Genomic DNA, 19646 nt, shown 5'->3' with positions numbered 1-19646 from the left:
CAAACATACATAAGAGGCGGCATTACTGAAGCGCCATAAACGGCTGGGCTGCTGAGTAAAACCTAAACGAACTTATCGCAATTCAATGAGCCATTAAACAATTCAGCTGTTCGCTAAGGAAATGTGGGCGAATCGCACTACGTTCAACTTCCAGTTGAAAACGTAAAAGGCCAGAATTTGCGGCGAAGGTTAAAATAATTGAATAAAAATAAAACCGTTAAGAGGTGGTCGAAGAGAAGTTCATTAACTGTCAAGGCGCCAACGCCGAGTAGGTTGAATTGCAGCTGTTAGGGTAGCTGTTAAGGCTGCTATTATTATGTAACAATTGACAAAAATTGCAACGAAACTTTACCAGCTGCATTTACTTGCGGAAGCAAACGTTTGAATTTAGTTCTTTACTAAAAAGCAGACCCCAAACTGAATGTTGTTAAAAATATAAATATGAATATTTTTGTATTGGCATTTAGGAGCAAATTATGATAAGTTCTATAAAATTTTCTGTTGTCTTTGCTGCTATTAGTAAATAAACTAACTGAAATTGAACATATGGCAACATAAGTGTTATTGAAAAAGCCAATGTTATTGCTCACATGATTGCTTTCTGTTATGTCTACAATTCGTTCTGCTGCTGTTATTGCTTACAGTTGCGCTGTTATTAGTTAAACTGCTAAAGTTGCTGATGTCTTGCTGTTAAAACTGCATCTGTTATTGCTTGCATGCTGGCTGCTTCTACAGCCGCTAGCCGCAAGCTGTCGCTGTTATAGTTTACATAGCCGCCGTTCTTGCTGTTATTTGTGTCATCACATTACATTACAGCTGCTGTTATTTCCGCTGCTGCTCAAACCAAAAAGGCAACTGAATTCAACTTTGGCGCTCAGTTTGTGTACAGCAGCGCTCGAGTGCGTTACATTTGAAAACAAAGATATAGAAACCATTAATTTTTAATTCGGGAAAAACGACTTACGAACATAAAACAAAAACAAAAAAGTTGAATCGTAATTTATTAGATTATTGGCAATTTCTAGTATTTCAATTTACCGTGCGCACCAACAGTGCGACAGCTGTTACTTTAACTCAATTAACGATCACCGAACAACGAAAACAAAATACTCCCCTTGTCCCCCCTTTAAGTTCCCCCCGTTCGCAGTCAGCCCCAGCTCACCCACAAATTGAAATCGCTCGCGTTGTGTTGCTGCAGCTGCTGTTGTTGCTGTTGTGCTTTTTTGGCAACGTCTAACGCAGATGTTTTGAAAGTCCTGCCGCACAGGCGGTAAAAGCAACAAGGACTGTTTGCCTTTGAAACGGTTAGCTCGGCGCTAACTGAAAGTTTTTTATTGTGCAAAACAAAGTTGAAAAAGTTGAAAGTTGAAACAGACAACGGAAGCGCAGACTAAAGCCTGTGGGTAAGTGAGGCGTCATCACTATATCTATTCTATGACTTTGGCTGTGGCTGTGACTGTGACTGTGAGTATTACTATCACCGTTACTGTGACTGTGACTGTGACTGTGCTATTGGCATTGCGTGTCGCCTGCTTGCTTATCCTGACCTAAAAGTTCATTGACTGACTGAACGTTGCGGCAGGAAGCACGTTACAAGTCGGCTCGATTGTGTCTATCTGTATTGGCATTTTGTGGCTGTTCCGGCCCAGCCAACGGCACGCCCCTCGAACAGCTGTGCCTTTGCCTATGCCGTTGTTTTGTCAATTGTCGTATTGATGTCACACGGCTTGGTGCCACAAGTGGCAACAGCGAGGAAGCCTTTCAGCACTTTTTCACGGCTGCTCAGCGGTTTATCAAGCCCTATGACATCAGCTCTATCAAAGCGCAAACCGGTCGACTTTGCGTCTATTTCCAACTCTTTTTTTTCCAAAGCCACTGATTATGAGAGCTGAACAACAATAACAACCATAACGCGAACAAAAATTAAATTACCAAAGTTAAAAGAGAAGTAGAAAAACCTGGAAGCAATATCAACAAAAAAACGGAGAGGAAAATTAGAAGAAGGCACGACGGCTGGATACTCTTTAGAGAGCAGCTAACATTGCTTTATATCTAAGGCTGATCCATGAGATTTCCATATATTGTACATGCCAAATTTTTGTATAGGGTATGCAAAAAATCAACACATAAATTATGAATATATTTGTTGCTTTGCAAATGCATAAAATAAATATTTATTAAATGATATAACAGGCAAAACTCAGGCAAATATAAGTCAACTATTAGTCAGAGCTCTGTTCCCCAGAGCCCAAGTCATAAATTTTGCAAAACGACACAAAAAAAGGTGTTTACCAATTACAATAATCAGTTAAGCTGGTGTTTAACAAATGTAATAACGGCTCTCATCAGCCCATAGATCTTGGCAGGAATTCAAGTGTTTTTGGCTCGCTCAGGAGTTGTTTTCCAGCTTTCACTTGGCAGAGTTCTGGCCGCTGCTTTCAAGAAATCAAAAGCACGTTTCCAAAATCTAATTAGATTTTGAGAACAAACTAGTTCAAACACACACACAGACACACACACACGAACTTAGTTTTGCTGACGTCAGTTTGTTATTGTGTATTCTTTTGATCACTTTGCGCTTTTTGTCTTCATTTGGTCTAAACACTTTTGGCAACCAACTTGATATGATCGTTGTTGTAATGAGTAGATGGGTAGTACCGCTTTTTGAACTAAATATGTAACGCTCCGATCTTAGACCTATCTGAACTGAGCAGCTAGTAAAGCTATTCTCGTGAAACTTGGCACAGATGTTGGTTCTGATAGCAGGTGCTTATACTACAACTGATTTAATCGTATAACTAACACATATGTAGTTAGAATGTTACCTATAAGAACTGATATTCCAGTAAAAAAATCTGTCTTATACTTGAAACAGATGTTGCTTTTGATAACAGAATATACATATAATGAAATTGAAAGTATATTTACGTCAAATATATCATATACCTATCGGAACTCGGTTTTCTGTGAAGCTATGTATATTGAGGAAACTTGGTACAGATGTTGCAGGTGTTGTAGATCATATCGGCTATGTAATATAGTTATTTGATATGAATCTCGTAGTTTTCTATCTGAACTGAGCTGCTAGTGAAGTTTTACAAGTGCAGTTTTGCATAGCTGTGAATATACTTATAGATATTTGGCTTGGCCATAGCGATAACAGAATCTGCGCCTAGGAACTCAGTTCTTAGTAATATTATCTCTATTAAAGCTTATGTAAACATATTTATTTAAATTTCTACAAATTATCAATCTTAATTATAGAAGCGTTCTTCATCTTAAATAGCTTTAATTACAGGATATTTAATGGTTGGTTTGCTGTAGCTAATTGCCTTTCTTGTTGATATTTCTATTTGTTGCCGGTGTTGTCTTTTTTTGGCTTCGGCTTGGGCTTGCGGCGTGTTTTGCTGTTAATTAAACATGTTGATTGTTGCGATAGCTGTTGTTGTACCACTAACTGGCCAAATACCAAAAGAGACAGGTAGATAGTGAGCGAGCGAGATAGAGGCATCGTAAAATTCGTAACCAAAAAATAAAGACAATTTCGATTGAGAGACAAAACGCAGTTACGTGTGTGGGCGCCGTCTGGCGACCCATTTGGCGCTCGAGCAGCTTTTTGGACAGCTCAATGTGGGCTAAAGGAAATGGCCAAGTCAGACTAGTCGTCAGACATATATCTGCTCATATTTGGGCGTAAAAGTTGTCTCTAAACGCTGGAAAATGAGCTCATTTCATATCATTTCATTTTATGCCATTTTTAATTTTGGCAATTTGGAGAGCGTGAAACGTGGCCATTGTGAATAGGAGCAACAAAAAATTATTATTTATTATAAAATCAAAGCTGACAGAGTCTATTTCGGGTCATGTCATAGTCGAGTTTTTGCCTTTAAGTGGCTAACAATAGAAAAATTAATCAAAACGAAAATCTGCATTGAAATATGTCTACGACATTTAATTGCTTGTCAGCTTTCAACTAAAATTAATGATTGTGTGAAGAGAGAAGTGAGGGTATGTTGTTAATTGAGAATTTCTATATAAGAAGAAGAACTGTTTTTTTTTTTAACTTTCCCGGAGGCAATTTCCGCTAGATTCTTGGCTTAGCTGTTGAGCTCGTGAATTTTTGAATATTTGCCAAATGATATGCACATAGAAATTGAGCGAAATGAGGTTGATACAGCTGTTTTTAAATACATATACATATGTATATACATATATACGGCATATATTTCTATATGGAACAAAATCCATTTCCTCTCTGAGCTCTCGACTTTCTTTGAACAATGGCTCACACCTATATCAGCTTGCATCTAGCCCTCAGAGCAAGTCGCGTTGCTCTCCATTCCGCAGCCGTTGAGCTTTTAATATAGTCAGAAGGTGAGCAAGTTCTATGTTGATTAGCTGAACTCACGTCAAGACAAGATTGAATTGTGCTCAGTAGACCTTCTAGAGCTGAAGGAGATCTTTAATGAAATGAGCAGATATAAGAAGTAGCTGAGAATACCTCTAAGTTCGCCTTGCTAATAATATATTTTCAAATCTAAAATGTAAATACCTTCACGCCTCATATACAGGGTATTAAGTTTTCGGCAAAGCAAAGTAAAATTTGTGTGCTTTATTCTCTTGTTAGTTGATATCATAAATTGATGCTGACGTGTGCCAGGTTTTGTTTGGCTATTGTATTACTTAGCTGTTATTATTGACACTCATGCAAAGTGTGTGTGCGTGTGAGTGTGTGAGTGCGCAAAAAAGTGCGAGTTCAAAGTTGGCATCATCTATCAAGATCTTCGTAACATTAGCATAGTGTCATGCAACGAAAATAGCCGCCTGACAGGTTTCTGCGGCTGCCATCGTCACACGAATAAATTGAGGCGCTCTCGAGGAGGTAGGGGGATCATGGGGATCGGTAAATGTGGGCGTGCACTCAATTCCAATCAATTTCAATACGCTCAATTAGCAAGCGAACCGGTTGCTGACCTGACCACCTCTCTGGCTGCTGATACACTATCAGCGGCACCATCTAGAATTTGTTGTGGAGCACCTGCTCGCAGGTGACCAATCTAGCCATCAAATGCACGTGCTACACAGCGAGAAATTAGTAGCTGAAGCAGGCAAAATCGAAATGTGAGATATAAGATTTGAATAAAACAGCTCATATACAAAGATACTTATATTACAAAAAAATAAATAAATAAATTTATTAATAAAATAAAATAAAAATTATAATGATAAATAAAAAAAAAATTAATTTAACAGCTATACATTTTTAAATAAAAAAAATAAAATAAAAATAGAAAGTAGTCCGCGTGTGATTTGAACCCGAGACTGCCTGTTTACCGTGCAAGTGTCTTACCACGCAGCTAAGCCAACACAAGCTAAATCTGCGCTTAAGTGTTCATTATATAAATGTTTAAACATCATTGTAAATTATAGCTATTCCTACTAATTCTAACAAAAATTTCATTTCACATCGTATTCGTAATTCTTTCTAAGGCTAATTTTTCACAGTGTAACCCTGCTAGTTGGCCAAGCATTGCATGTGCAGTTGATTAATTTGATTAAATGCGACTAAGTTGGCTTGCGATTTTGGGCCACAAACAAATTAAGATTAATAAGTTGTTGGCAGGCAACATTGAGACATTGCCACGCAAATGTCTGCCGGCAGTCAGACACAGAAGCTGATTCATCAGCCGAGCGAGCAGTCGAGCATAGGCCATATATGGTGTAGGCAGCTTTGATTGATCTATGGTGTTGCATCCGCGCGTGGGTGCAGACTCGGCGATGATGTAAGATTCTCTTGGTTCTAAAGTGGCGCATATGGCCATGCCACACATACATACATATAGTGTACATATATATGGATATGTATATGTACACATATAATAAAGCAAAAGCCAACCGAAAATGAACATGTTTCAATTGCGTGCGAGGTCGCGGGGCGCTAACACGCCCACTTTTTAGCCTCAATTTGAACAGCTTTGCTTTATATAAGAGCCAGCCAATCCTCGCCCCCACTCCATCTCCCGCTGTCATTCATTGCTGACTGGCAGTTACTTTAGTGCCACGCCCACCCAGAAATTGGCTCAACTATATTTACATAGAGTCGAGCTGTTGAATTCACGGTCAAAGAAGTTGCACGCTTTGGCTGCCACTGCCACAGTCACAGCTACAGCTACTTGGACTTGGTCTGAGTCTTGGTATTAGTTACCGTAGCTGCGACTCCGTAGCTGCGACTAGAGATGAGCGCGTGAGCAGACGATCATGAGACTAAAGTCCAGGAATTATTGCTGCACTTTAGGACTTTTACCAAGTTATACGCATCTGCCAGATCACATTCTTTTCTTGCGAAATTCTCGCATTCTACATAGTTTATAGTCTCATTTCATAGCTCACATCGTTCACATAATATAATAACTTTTTAATATTCTGGTCCACTTTTGGTAAAGACCCTTTAAAGAAAAATTTTAAAATTTCTTATTGTAATTCAACTCAAAATAAGTTTTCCTCCACTCGTAGTCACTTCTATAGACTGTAGAGTCGTAAGATATTGTATTAAACTTTTGTCGAATCCTGCTGAGTCATGGTAAAAGTCGAATTGAGATGTATTTAAAATCGCTTTAAGTCGTTGTTGATTCTCTTTGAAGGTCGCGTTGTGTTGCTTAAAATTGTGTTAAGACCTAGGCTAGGTCAATTTACTGCGACTTGAATTGTAATAGAGTCCTGCTCTTTTGAAGTGATTCCAAGGCTTAGTAATAATCGAGCTCACTCGTGCCTAATAATAATTTTGTTATACCATCTCATAACTAATATTTAGATCGGGTCATATTTTCCCCAGTCGTTTCTGGACCCGCCTCTACTTACACTATCTCGTGTAAAGTAGTGCTCAGTAATAATAATATCGTGTTTCCTTGTACCATCTCGTGTTAAGTCGTGCCGAATGATATCTAAGGCTTAGGACAATTTGCTTCTGCTGCTTAGGTACCCTACTCGTACAGCTCTTCGACACGAATTTCAATATATTCAATTAGCCACATCACGCGCTCCACTCGAATGTGCAGTAACCGTTTTCGTGGCATGCAATTGTCGCTCCATAAGTCATTAAAAGTAATCGTTTTGTTGGCCCCACATGCGCCAAATGGGCAACATTAGCACTTTGCATACTTTTTGGAGGCGCAACCTTGTGACGGTGTTGACCAGGCGACCGAGTGAACTACAGGGAGTGGGAGTGGAAGTGGAAATGGAATGGGAATGGAAGGCGCGGCGGCCTCTGTTGCTGTTTCTTTTTCTGCTTCTGTTGACGTTCAATTGCGTTAGCTAATCGCTAGGAAAGCCAATTCAGGTCGTCATCGCTTAGTATCGATTACATTGCGACGTCGCTGCCTGTCACCAGAGCTCAGAGTTCAGCTGAGCAGCGCTGACACGGCGCAAAGCTATCAGACATCAGGTATTGGCTTTCGCGCCTGCCGGCAGCCAACACTTGCCAAAAGAAGGTCAAACGGGCTGAAGAGCCTACCGCAAACCCAAACTTTTTGTCCAATTCGTTGTCTTTGATTGTTTGTCTTGGCGTGAGCAAGCAAATCCACAGGCAACCCCAAACCGGAATTCTGCTTAGTCCTGTGCTGGCCCAGAAAATTCGAAACAAATAAATCGCAAAGTTTTGGGATCCCTTGCCTTGTACCCTGTTCTTAGGCAAAATAATTGGATAAAACGAAACAAATGAACAGATAGGAAATTCGTATTGATTGGCTAGAAATAGGTGGACCTTGCTCTACATTTTGCTGAATATCTTGCTTTCAGATACCTTAAAGAACCAAGACTTTCGTGTTGCACTTCAACAAATCTGTTGGCATGAAATATGAGTACCAACTATGTTTCCTGTCCTCGACACCATCATTTCAGGGTACTTACTAGTCGATCACGTTCAATTATTGTGCGCTTGTTTGTCTTGAGTTTATGGACGATATGGATTTTACGTCATTGATTTGATGTTAATTTAAGCATTTGGTTTATGAGGTTACTAGAGTTCCCTTTTCTTTCTCTTTTGTGTTTACTTCAAAGCAAAAACAACACTAAAACTCAAGTTTTTGTTTATATTTTTCGTTAAATTTTCCAATTGCTAAGCCAAAAAATTTCAAACCGAATCGTCTACAGAGACACCTGATTGTGCGCCAAGAACTGCAACAACATGAATAAAACTGTGCGGAACAGAATGCAATGCAGAAAGCAATTAGAGTACTCAGCATATTTGTAATTCTTCTTGCAGGTTGGCTTTCGTAGTAAGTACAGATATAAGAAGCCGAAGATTACTGGTCCTTGTGCACCGCTGCGTATAATACGTACTCTCACCATGGCTGGCAATATCGAGCAGCGACCCTGGACGCCCACCGTGCGCACGCGTCGAATTGCGGCGGAGACGAGTAATCCGGGACCGGCTATTGTGCAGCTACCCACGCTGATCGGTGGGTTGTTGATAGAGACTAAACCTGAATACTAGTAACTGATGCACCTCCCTCTTCCTCTCTCTCTCTGTTCATTTAGGCAGCAAAGTGCCAGACTCCAAGAAGAAGGGCGCACCGGCATATTCCTTTGGCCATAAGCCGGCCACCAAAGATGAAACGACAGGTCCCGGGCCCGCCCAGTACAATGTGTCCGGCATGGTGCCCAGAGGCAAGGAGTGCCCTCACGCAGCCACACTTCAAAGTCGTCCCAAGGAGCTGACGCGTTTTGTTAATCCGGGCCCGGGCGAATATGACGTGATGAATGCATCGAAGGCCGTCATCGATGCCACGCCCAAATACACATTTGGCAAGAGGCCGCCCCATACCAAGTACCAGCTGATACCGGGTAAGTCGCAACGGTCCCAGGTCCCGCAGTCCCGAACAGTGTTCAAGAGTTTGTTGGTTGTTTTGTGCTTTGGTGTTCTTGTTGGTTGTTTGAATGGTTTTTGGCCAATGGTTTGGTTGCATGCGCATCATTAACGCTAATGGACTAAATGGACTTGCAGAGGCATCATCAAGCATCAAGCATCAAGTAATATCTGCAGGCAGACGCATCCAATCCATGTTGTACATATATAAGAAATCATATCGAACAATAATAATAATTCCATTGAAAGAATCATCTCAGCAGCGCGTAAGTAATCGCTGCATTTGAGAGCAATCTCACTCTCTCTCCCTCTCTCACTTACACTCTTTCTCCTTTTCTCTCTCTCTCTATCTCTCTCTGTTTTGCATTGCCTCTCGCTGTATGTGTGTTACCCTGTAGTCACGTAGCTGTAGTTGCTTGCTTCATATTAGAGTATATTCATCTCGCTCTCTTTTAAGTAGTCGCTCTCTTGCTCTCTCTCTCTTTAGTAGCATTGTTCTTGAAGCGAATGTGTATTAAAATCTAAGATTATCTATTTTGTTCATGGTTTTTGTTTTATTTATAGAATTTATTTACGATAAAAGAGCAAAACTTAAATTATCCATATGTATATACAATCATTAAATTATAAAATTAAAATTATAAATTATAAATTCTTTTAAAAGCTAAAGTTCTCAATTTATACAATATGTCTTTGTAAATTGATTAAAAACATAGCTTGTGGTATGATCCTATCAAATTGATCTAATGTACGTAACTTTTGATAGTCAAATGTTTTTGTATATATAGAATATTTATATATGTATGTATAAGGATTAACAAATCGAATCCAATTTACGTTTTGCTCCTTAAGTGTATAATATATACATATGGTTCAATATTTTTTTTTATACATTTAATTAAATTTTTGTTAATTTAATATATTATTGGGGATTTTTATTAGTAATAGGTACGTACATTTTAATCACTCGAGGCACTATGTCTATCTGTCGCTACCTTATTGATTATAAAACTCTCTTTTGTATTATAGCCACAAAGTTTTTCTGTAGTATCTGTTTTATTTTGTTTACTTTTTTTATTTTATATTTTGGCTTATTCTTTTTTTTTCTTAATTTGATCTAAATTTTAATGGAAACATTTTTCTTCTTTGATTAATTTGACCCAACCACCGACTGTCAAAACCAACGGTTATTTTAGGTCCCAACCATTATCAAGTGGTGCCGCTTGATGTCATTAAGCCGCGTGCGCCTCGATATTCCTTTCGCATTAAGGTTAACGTTTACCTAGTTAACAATCCAGGTAACACAACTAACTGGCTAACGTTGAGCTGTTAACCCAGTTGCAATAACACAAATCTCTCTTGCATGTGCTCAATCTCTCTCTCTCTCTCTTTATCTGTGTACTCTCTATACTTTTACCTCTCCGTCACTTCTTCATCTTGGTGTGGGGTAGATTCCTTCTAGTCTGTTAGGCACTTTGCAACACTCGTAACTTGTAACTCCTAACCTTATTTAGTTCCGTTTTTTGCAGTATAACCCATCACTAGTTGCATTTCGTTGCATAGTCTTAACAAATAAAATGTCGTTATCCCTACCAAAATTATTTTGTTTTATTAACACTAACAGCGCCAAATAGCTATTGTCCTGAAAAGGTCACGCAATCAAGAAAGAATTCGCCACGTTTCACATTTGGTAGACGAACTAAAATCCAACACGATCAGCATACACCAGGTAATATGTTGTTGTAGCCCTAACCCCAACCCCAACCCAGCCCAGTCCAGCAAAATGAGGCACTCGTAGTACTCTAGTTAGAAATTTGGCTTTCAAACTTACCACAGCTTTACGCATAAATCACGCGCCTTGGGTTGTAATATCTATATGTCTATCCCGCAGCTCCTGGCGCCTATTCTCCCGAGAAGGTGAAACTCAGCAAGACACCAGAGTTCAGTTTCGGCATCAAACATCACGAGCTGCGGCCTGACTACACGCCAGGTTTGTAGACACTTAGCAACAAAAACAAACAAATAAGTGGGAATTATGAATTTGCTTTCTCAATCAACGATTAGTTTTGCACTTGAATTAGTATTTACCTACGTCTTATGGGTACATTGAGTAGTACAGTATCCAGTACATTGAGTAGAGCATGAGTTTATTTAGTTTTGTTTGCTTATCGACCTCACTTAATACAATTTGCAGCACCCGGTACCTACAAACCCGAGCAAACAGTTCTAGATCATACACCCGCCTATAGTTTTGGTCTGAAGACGAAGCACATTCAGCACAACGATTCTCCAGGTGGGCTATTCACACTTGAGCTATCTACTCTTGATCTGATCGAAATTAAATAATCTATATTATTTTGCTAGCACCTGGTACGTACAGTCCAGAAAAGTCAAAGTTGCATTCGGCACCCGCTTTTAGTATTGCCGGCAAATCTAATCACGATGTTGTTGATGCTACGCCTGGTAAGTCGCTTTGATCCATCCACTTGCAGTATTTTGAACGAACATATTTCACTAACTAATTAAAGACAACCATCTGTATTTCAGCACCCGGCGCATACGAGCCAGAAAAATGCGTCCTAGGTAAAACTCCAGCCTTTAGCTTTGGTCAACGTGTGCAGGTTAGCAAGTCACAAGATACACCAGCACCCGGCACCTATCAGCCGGAGAAAGTGCGCTTGGACAATCCGCCAGCCTATACACTCTCTGGTCGACATGAAGTGAAATCTGTTAGCGCTACCCCAGCGCCAGGCTCGTATGCCCCGGAAAAATATCGAAGCGACCACACGCCAGCGTTTAGTTTCGCTGGTAAGCATGAGCATCACATTGAAAACACAACACCAGCACCAGGCGACTACAGTCCTGAAAAAGTACGGCACGATCACAATCCTGCTTATTCATTTGCCGGGCGACACGAAACACAGAAGACTAGCGAAACACCAGCACCTTGCGCGTATGAGCCAGAAAAGGTTCGACTGGACCACAATCCCGCCTTCTCCTTCGCTGGCCGCCATGATCTTCACAAACCAAGCGATACTCCGGCTCCTGGAGCGTACTCTCCTGAAAAAGTCCGTCAGGATCACAGTCCTGCATTCTCCATAGCTGGCAAGCATGAAGTGAAGATCACAAATGGTACACCGGCACCCGGTGATTATTCACCAGAGAAAACCCGACTGGATCATACACCCGCTTATACATTTGGTGGCAAGAATGACCCCAAGGTTGAGAACCACACCCCTGCCCCTGGTGATTACCACCCCGAAAAAGTCAGACTAGACCATAATCCCGCCTTCTCCTTTGCTGGCCGCCATGATCTTCACAAACCAAGCGATACTCCGGCTCCTGGAGCCTACTCCCCAGAGAAAGTCAGACTGGATCACAGTCCTGCCTTCTCCCTAGCTGGAAAGCACGAAGTGAAGATTGCAAATGGTACACCGGCACCTGGTGATTACTCACCAGAGAAAACCCGATTGGATCATACACCCGCTTATACATTTGGTGGCAAGAATGACCCCAAGGTTGAGAACCACACCCCTGCCCCTGGTGATTACCACCCCGAAAAAGTCAGACTAGACCACAATCCCGCCTTCTCCTTTGCTGGCCGCCATGATCTTCACAAACCAAGCGATACTCCTGCTCCTGGAGCCTATTCCCCAGAGAAAGTCAGACAGGATCACAATCCTGCCTTCTCTATAGCTGGAAAGCATGAAGTGAAGATTACAAATGGTACACCGGCACCCGGTGATTATTCACCAGAGAAAACCCGATTGGATCATACACCCGCTTATACCTTTGGTGGCAAGAATAATCCCAAAGTTGAGAACCACACCCCTGCCCCTGGTGATTACCACCCCGAAAAAGTCAGACTAGACCATAATCCCGCCTTCTCCTTTGCTGGCCGCCATGATCTTCACAAACCAAGCGATACTCCGGCTCCTGGAGCCTACTCCCCAGAGAAAGTCAGACTGGATCACAGTCCTGCCTTCTCCCTAGCTGGAAAGCACGAAGTGAAGATTACAAATGGTACACCGGCACCTGGTGATTACTCACCAGAGAAAACCCGATTGGATCATACACCCGCTTATACATTTGGTGGCAAGAATGACCCCAAGGTTGAGAACCACACCCCTGCCCCTGGTGATTACCACCCCGAAAAAGTCAAACTAGACCATAATCCCGCCTTCTCCTTTGCTGGCCGCCATGATCTTCACAAACCAAGCGATACTCCTGCTCCTGGAGCCTACTCCCCAGAGAAAGTCAGACTGGATCACAGTCCTGCCTTCTCCATAGCTGGCAAGCACGAAGTGAAGATTACAAATGGTACCCCGGCACCTGGTGATTACTCACCAGAGAAAACCCGATTGGATCATACACCCGCTTATACATTTGGTGGCAAGAATGACCCCAAGGTTGAGAACCACACCCCTGCCCCTGGTGATTACCACCCCGAAAAAGTCAGACTAGACCACAATCCCGCCTTCTCCTTTGCTGGCCGCCATGATCTTCACAAACCAAGCGATACTCCTGCTCCTGGAGCCTATTCCCCAGAGAAAGTCAGACAGGATCACAATCCTGCCTTCTCTATAGCTGGAAAGCATGAAGTGAAGATTACAAATGGTACACCGGCACCCGGTGATTATTCACCAGAGAAAACCCGATTGGATCATACACCCGCTTATACATTTGGTGGGAAGAATGATCCCAAAGTTGAGAACCACACCCCTGCCCCTGGTGATTACCACCCTGAAAAAGTCCGACTAGACCATAATCCCGCCTTTTCTTTCGCTGGCCGCCATGATCTTCACAAACCAAGCGATACTCCTGCTCCAGGAGCGTACTCTCCTGAAAAAGTCCGTCAGGATCACAGTCCTGCATTCTCCATAGCTGGAAAGCATGAAGTGAAGATCACAAATGGTACACCGGCACCTGGTGATTACTCACCAGAGAAAACCCGATTGGATCATACACCCGCTTATACTTTTGGTGGCAAGAATGACCCCAAGGTTGAGAACCACACCCCTGCCCCTGGTGATTACCACCCCGAAAAAGTCAGACTAGACCATAATCCCGCCTTCTCCTTTGCTGGCCGCCATGATCTTCACAAACCAAGCGATACTCCTGCTCCTGGAGCCTACTCCCCAGAGAAAGTCAGACTGGATCACAGTCCTGCCTTCTCCATAGCTGGCAAGCATGAAGTGAAGATCACAAATGGTACACCGGCACCTGGAGACTATTCACCGGAGAAGACTCGACTGGATCACACACCCGCTTACACATTTGGTGGCAAATATGACCCCAAGGTGGAAAATCATCATCCAGCGCCATGCGATTATTCTCCTGAAAAGGTTCGGCTTGACCATACACCCGCCTACAAAATTACAGGTCGTACGACCATTGAGCATATTAGCCAGACTCCAGCGCCCTGCGACTACAAGCCAGAGAACTACCAGGTTGATTCTACACCAGCCTTCACCTTTGGCATGAAGCTCAAACGAGAGCATATCAGTGATACTCCAGGTAAATGAATGACTACTTATTTGTCATATGTGAACCAAAGTAATAAGTAGAAAAGCATATATGTATACCAAATCAAACAATCACTTGATAAACTTCCAGCACCCACTGCATACGAACCGGAAAAGCACAACAACACTCAACACTCTCCAGCATACACATTCGGCACTCGAACTGAGATCAAGGTGTCCACCGATGCACCCGGTAAAGAACCAATTGATAGAACTACTTTCGAATCTAGGCTTAAGTCCCCTATTAGCATGTTGCTTCCTCTATATGTTATGTTTATCTATGAATGTTTTGTGTCTGACATCTTGTTACGCCTGCTCTATAGCTCCCGGTCACTATCATCCAGAGCACTGTAAGCTCGACAGCTCGCCGGCATACAGCTTTGGTCTTAAGACCTTACCCATGCCGCCAATTCCAGGTAGGTGCAGCTCTCTGTATTTCACTTAGCTTCAAAACGGTGCTGGCTTTAGAACAATTTTTGGCTTAGCATGTGTTAAACCCCTTGCAGAATATGTCCATTAAATAAAATATATACTTTAAACTTTGAAATCAATTGATCAATCGATCGATTTCAATAATTTTATAAATATATCTGCTCGGGTAGTTTTATCTTCGGTGAACCGAAGCTAGCTTTATACTTTCTGTTGTATTATTTTATATGTTTATTTCTATATATCATATTTCTGTACTTTATTTTCCATCACACGTGGTTGGCTGGCCCTCACATAAATGTCTATGTTCCATATGTATATACCAATATATATCTGTATACATATATATATAATAAATCTATATATATATATTTATATGTATATATTCATGAAACTCTGCACTCACTAGAACCTAGAGGCGCTTACATTGAAGATCGCATATTGCAAAGACGTGAAAGGCGTTTGGCTAGTCCCGGTAAGCGTATCATCAAAACACTACGACACTTTAAGTACTTGATCTTAAAACGGGTAATTGCAATTTGAGACAGTTTAAAATACAATTCGTAACCCTTATCCGTTACGATTCAGATACTTCGCTACGAAGTTCTCTAGGGATTTAGTTGACAGATGAGTGTAAAATGAGATGGTTGGCATTTTGCTGTTTGATCTTATGGATCGTATCCTTATTCGATATCATTGAGAATTCGCGCTGTAAGTCAACCAATACTCATTTGTAGCTATAAATCGGTATAATTATCGATTATTTTGTTGTCTAGATAAACCCAATTTCGCATGTTTGGTGAAAAACAAATACAAACATGAACGCTACTGTATGGGTCCACGTCGCACGTTCTATGCGTTCCATCGCATCATTTTGGACTGTGTCGCGGTTTATACCAAGTGTAGAATGTTTAACAAATATAACGAATGGAAATCGATGAGGAAATGTCGCACTGAATGCGCTTACCATAAGATAATACATTACCCTAATCAGCACGTAAATGGTGGTGCAAATGGTGGTGCAAATGCCTCTACTGGAGCTGCTGGTCCTGATGATGGTAGTACTGCCGCTGGTGGTGCAAATGCCTCTACTGGAGCTGCTGGTCCTGATGATGGTAGCACTGCCGCTGGTGGTGCAAATGCCTCTACTGGAGCTGCTGGTCCTGATGATGGTAGTACTGCCGCTGGTGGTGCAAATGCCTCTACTGGAGCTGCTGGTCCTGATGGTAGTACTGCCGCTGGTGGTAATGGCGATAAGGCAACTACAGAAGCAGCTGCCGGTCGTGCTTTGAGTAATCCAGGTGAGAAAAAGATCACCGAAACGGTTGCCCAAGGCGCTGGCCCTGTTGGGGGTGGCGATTCATCGAAGACGTCCAAAAAATAAAAATTAAAAAAAGTGTATATGGAAATGTTGAGAATCCACATAATCAGATTAATATACATACATGTGCTTACATGCTATTATCCAAATCGTGTTTTTTTTTTAAATGTAGTCCCCAATTAATTTGTTTACCGTTAACTGCAATGATCAAGTACTTGAGGTGTTTAATTAGCATTTAATGGCAGAGGCAAATACATACATACGCTGTGATTTATATGTATATAATGTGTGCACATACATATATATATGCATATACATCAATCTGATGCATAGCTAACGGCGGCACAAATCAACTAATTATAATCTGCACCACAGTTCGCAGTACTGTTGTTGGCACCGCAAGCACTTCCACCACCAGCACAACAACAGCAACAACAACAACAACAACAGTAACCACCGACAAGGATACAAATGCCAATCGAATGGACAATGTAATCAATCAGATAACAACCACCAGCACCACCGCTGCACCCAACGATCACCACCAACAAGCAACCAACACCGACAAAATCAATTCAGCAACAATCACAAAAAAGCTCGTGGGCGACGACAATTCGAAATCGAGTCGCACCATCGTAATGAAGCGCTCGGCCCAGGCACATGCCAACGGTGACAATCTACAGGTAATTGCCAGTGGTACGGCAGATGCCAGAGCCACTCAGGCGGCAGAGGCGAGCACACGCACTGTGGTGCAATCGGACGGTGCGATTGTGACCAGCGGCGAGTTCACGAGATCGAATACTCTTAAGTACATTGTGAAGGCGGGCAGTGTGCAACACAAGATTATCAGGTAACCGAGTCCTTGAGACATCGAGGACATTTTGCTGTTTTCTGTTTTCCTTTCCTGTGCGTCTTTGTTATATCTCTTACAGCCCCTTCAATGAACCAAGCTCATCTCTCTAACCAAGCCATTCAAACACCAGCTGAATAACCATCAGAAAACAATTAGACAATCCGCAGTACACCCTATTTAATTACAATTATTTACCGAATTTGCATTCCTCGACAGCTCCTAATGTCTACAAGATACCCACTGTCTTGGGCAGCAGCAAGGAGGGTCAGATACGTTCAGCCCCAGCATATACGATGGCCGGACGCATGCGCCCGTCATTGATACCGAAGCTGGTGTTGCCCGGTCCAGGGTACTATGATGGCGAATACACGGTCACCAAGTCCAAGCCACCCGTCTATTCGATGCGCGGCAAATTCAACGTCATCACCGACAACAACAAGCCCGGCCCAGGTGCACATTGCCCCGAAAAGGTAAGCCAGATAGATCTGTTGAGCGGATCTCAACACTTTTACATACATATATCTTAAATATATATATCGATATGACCTGGCCCTTAGTATTGGGAGAAACGTTCGACGCCTTCAATATCCTTTGGCATTATGCATTCGAGGTTCTGCGGACGACCGACCCAGTGTCTAGTGCCAGATCGTTTTGTTAACTGTCTGTTAGCGAATCGGGTCGATAGGAATTACGCCTAGCTAAAGATCAGATCGAATACTAATAGCAAAATTAAATAGCCTAAACTAGCACTGAATACCAATTCTGCCTGACTTTAAATACTTTCTCCTTCCCTCATTCAGGTTAACCTCTCTCACACGCCCTCCTACAGCTTTGGCATCAAGCACTCACCCTACCTGGGACGCTTGAAAGAGAGGGAAGATGATTGCGACTTTGGCTTTTCGGGCATCTGCTGAACTAATCCTCGACTAGCACCTCGCTCTGCTCAAGATGGTCTCAACATTCCCCCGTCCCTCACCCCCTTCCACTATCTCTTCCCTTACTCTAAGGAAAAACAAAAGTGATGAAAATTTCCCTCACTTCCAGTTGCACAATAGCAAACTCAGCTGTCTGTGAATAGAAAATTGGAAAACTAACCATTAAGATTTGATATTTTTTTAATTCTTTATGTAATGTAAGCAAAAAGTGTTGTAAACTGTTCAAATATATACATTTATCTATTACTAACTAGCCAATGCTATGTTAAAGTGTTTTCATTTCACAAATGAAGAATAAGATAATAAATGATCAATATTAATCTATATATACTAAAGGATATTTCCTATTGTTCAAAGACACCAAAAAAGAGTTCAACAATTTCCCATGGCAAATACTAGTTATAGCAATAAGAGAACGAAGTGTGCAAGCCTCACAATTTAATATTCAGATTTTGTTTTTGTGCACTCCATTACCAATATGTTTTATTTATTACAAGGAAAGATACAGCTAGTTTGCAAGACTCATAATATAATATCGGATAAATGGGATCTCTACTTCTTCACAATTTCGACTTCAGCATGGAAACAGGATTTTCCCTAGAGAAAAAGAGAGTGAGAGAGATGTGGATATTAGTAATAAGCACATTAGTTAAATGGGTCGCTTCATGACTCACAGTATCGTGCTTAATCTCGGAATCGATTATGAGATGACCACGAGCCATGCCCAGCATGGCTTTGTACTTGGTCAGATCGACGGTATGATCGTTGGCGCAGATCTTCTCCTCGACCACGGGGCAACTGGATGGAGCACCGAACACCTTGAGCATGTCCTTTGCATCAGAGGACGCCTGATCGGCAGCGGCACACATATCCATTTTGCCCTCCTTTATCATAATGCCATCCTTCTGCACCTTATACTTGATCACAGCGGTGTTGAATGCCTTGTTCATTACGCAGCCCGTGGGAATCAATTCGCACTTTTTATTCAGCTTAACGCCGAAATTTTCATCCACTGTGATGATGGCGTCATCACCCGCACAGTTTTCCATCTTCAGAATCTTTGCCTTGTATCCATTCTATGGAAATATAGTATAGTATATCTGCAATCTATATATCACTTTATCACTTTTCACTTTATCTGCAACTTACACAGGCGAAAGCTGACTCAAAGGCCACACAGATGAACAACAGCAAGATCCCAATATTCGACATTTTCGTTACAGAGTTTGAGATGGGGTCTTATTTTGGCCCTATATATATGGGGCCTCCAGTTGCAATTAAATCCACATTAAGCGGTTCCTGGCTGTGGCGATCGCTGATCGTTCAGCTCAATTGCAGCGCTGATCACTAAACAGCCAGCCGGTCCATTAACTCGCTCTATATATATGTATAGAATAATATATATATCTATCATTTAACTGGCATATTTAATTGTTGGATTTTGTGTACATTAGCCTAGCGGAATTTGACATGCATGTAGATCTGGGCGATTACCTCGCTACTATGCCAAACCCATTGAAACGAGAAATACAATACAATTTATAAGCCGGCAGGTTACAGACAGCATAGAGAGGGAATTTTCAACTGATGCGTAAATAAAATTTATATTGTGGGTATCTTCTTACCATCTAAATTGGAGTTTCATTTTAAATCATACCTAGCAACTATCAGAGTTTTTTTTTTTTTTTTAATTAATTTCAGAATCTACTTTACTTACAAT

General features: G+C 41.6%; 3 protein-coding genes across 7 annotated transcripts; 2 read left to right on the top strand and 1 right to left on the bottom strand.

The window, feature by feature from the left end:
* The first annotated feature begins 8000 nt into the window (after positions 1-8000).
* LOC108649914 (uncharacterized) lies at positions 8001-18189 on the top strand. 5 transcript variants are annotated; one of them, XM_089257810.1, is made up of 12 exons: positions 8001-8194; positions 8261-8456; positions 8536-8841; positions 10060-10161; positions 10488-10592; positions 10755-10853; positions 11058-11156; positions 11228-11326; positions 11411-14380; positions 14480-14581; positions 17208-17461; positions 17792-18189. In XM_089257810.1, the coding sequence occupies exons 1-12, from the start codon at positions 8183-8185 to the stop codon at positions 17903-17905; spliced, it is 4458 nt and encodes a 1485-aa protein (XP_089113936.1). In that variant the 5' UTR covers positions 8001-8182; the 3' UTR covers positions 17906-18189. The 5 variants fall into 5 exon arrangements, with proteins under 5 accessions (XP_089113936.1, XP_089113935.1, XP_089113938.1 ...); XM_089257809.1 differs by lacking the exon at positions 17792-18189 and adding an exon at positions 17549-17751; XM_089257812.1 differs by lacking the exons at positions 17208-17461; positions 17792-18189 and adding exons at positions 14712-14804; positions 15227-15360.
* LOC149091631 (uncharacterized) lies at positions 15394-17452 on the top strand. The gene is made up of 4 exons (XM_089257817.1): positions 15394-15528; positions 15594-16118; positions 16514-16988; positions 17208-17452. The coding sequence occupies exons 1-4, from the start codon at positions 15456-15458 to the stop codon at positions 17212-17214; spliced, it is 1080 nt and encodes a 359-aa protein (XP_089113943.1). The 5' UTR covers positions 15394-15455; the 3' UTR covers positions 17215-17452.
* Positions 18190-18376: 187 nt separating the features above from the next.
* Positions 18377-19281, bottom strand: LOC108649316 (sporozoite-associated mosquito saliva protein 1). Its single transcript, XM_030386545.2, has 3 exons — positions 19076-19281; positions 18601-19002; positions 18377-18523 (listed from the first exon to the last, which is right to left on the bottom strand). The coding sequence occupies exons 1-3, from the start codon at positions 19136-19138 to the stop codon at positions 18479-18481; spliced, it is 510 nt and encodes a 169-aa protein (XP_030242405.1). The 5' UTR covers positions 19139-19281; the 3' UTR covers positions 18377-18478.
* Between the last annotated feature and the right edge of the window lie 365 nt (positions 19282-19646).

The sequence above is a fragment of the Drosophila navojoa genome, chromosome 3 (assembly GCF_054131105.1).
Source record: "Drosophila navojoa isolate 15081-1374.11 chromosome 3, UAZ_NAV_1.0, whole genome shotgun sequence".
Classification (NCBI taxonomy): Eukaryota; Metazoa; Arthropoda; class Insecta; order Diptera; family Drosophilidae; genus Drosophila; species Drosophila navojoa.
This window is presented reverse-complemented; position numbering and strand designations above follow the sequence as displayed.

Coding starts and splice junctions, on each gene's coding strand:
- LOC108649316 (XM_030386545.2), bottom strand. CDS start 19,138: ATGTCGAATATTGGGATCTTGCTGTTGTTCATCTGTGTGGCCTTTGAG. Junction 19,003..19,075: donor TTGAGTCAGCTTTCGCCTGT/GTAAGTTGCAGA, acceptor ATATTTCCATAG/AATGGATACAAGGCAAAGAT. Junction 18,524..18,600: donor CCGAGATTAAGCACGATACT/GTGAGTCATGAA, acceptor CTTTTTCTCTAG/GGAAAATCCTGTTTCCATGC.
- LOC149091631 (XM_089257817.1), top strand. CDS start 15,456: ATGAGATGGTTGGCATTTTGCTGTTTGATCTTATGGATCGTATCCTTA. Junction 15,529..15,593: donor TATCATTGAGAATTCGCGCT/GTAAGTCAACCA, acceptor TTTGTTGTCTAG/ATAAACCCAATTTCGCATGT. Junction 16,119..16,513: donor TCGTGCTTTGAGTAATCCAG/GTGAGAAAAAGA, acceptor TCTGCACCACAG/TTCGCAGTACTGTTGTTGGC.
- LOC108649914 (XM_089257809.1), top strand. Junction 8,457..8,535: donor GCAGCTACCCACGCTGATCG/GTGGGTTGTTGA, acceptor CTGTTCATTTAG/GCAGCAAAGTGCCAGACTCC. Junction 14,381..14,479: donor GCATATCAGTGATACTCCAG/GTAAATGAATGA, acceptor ATAAACTTCCAG/CACCCACTGCATACGAACCG.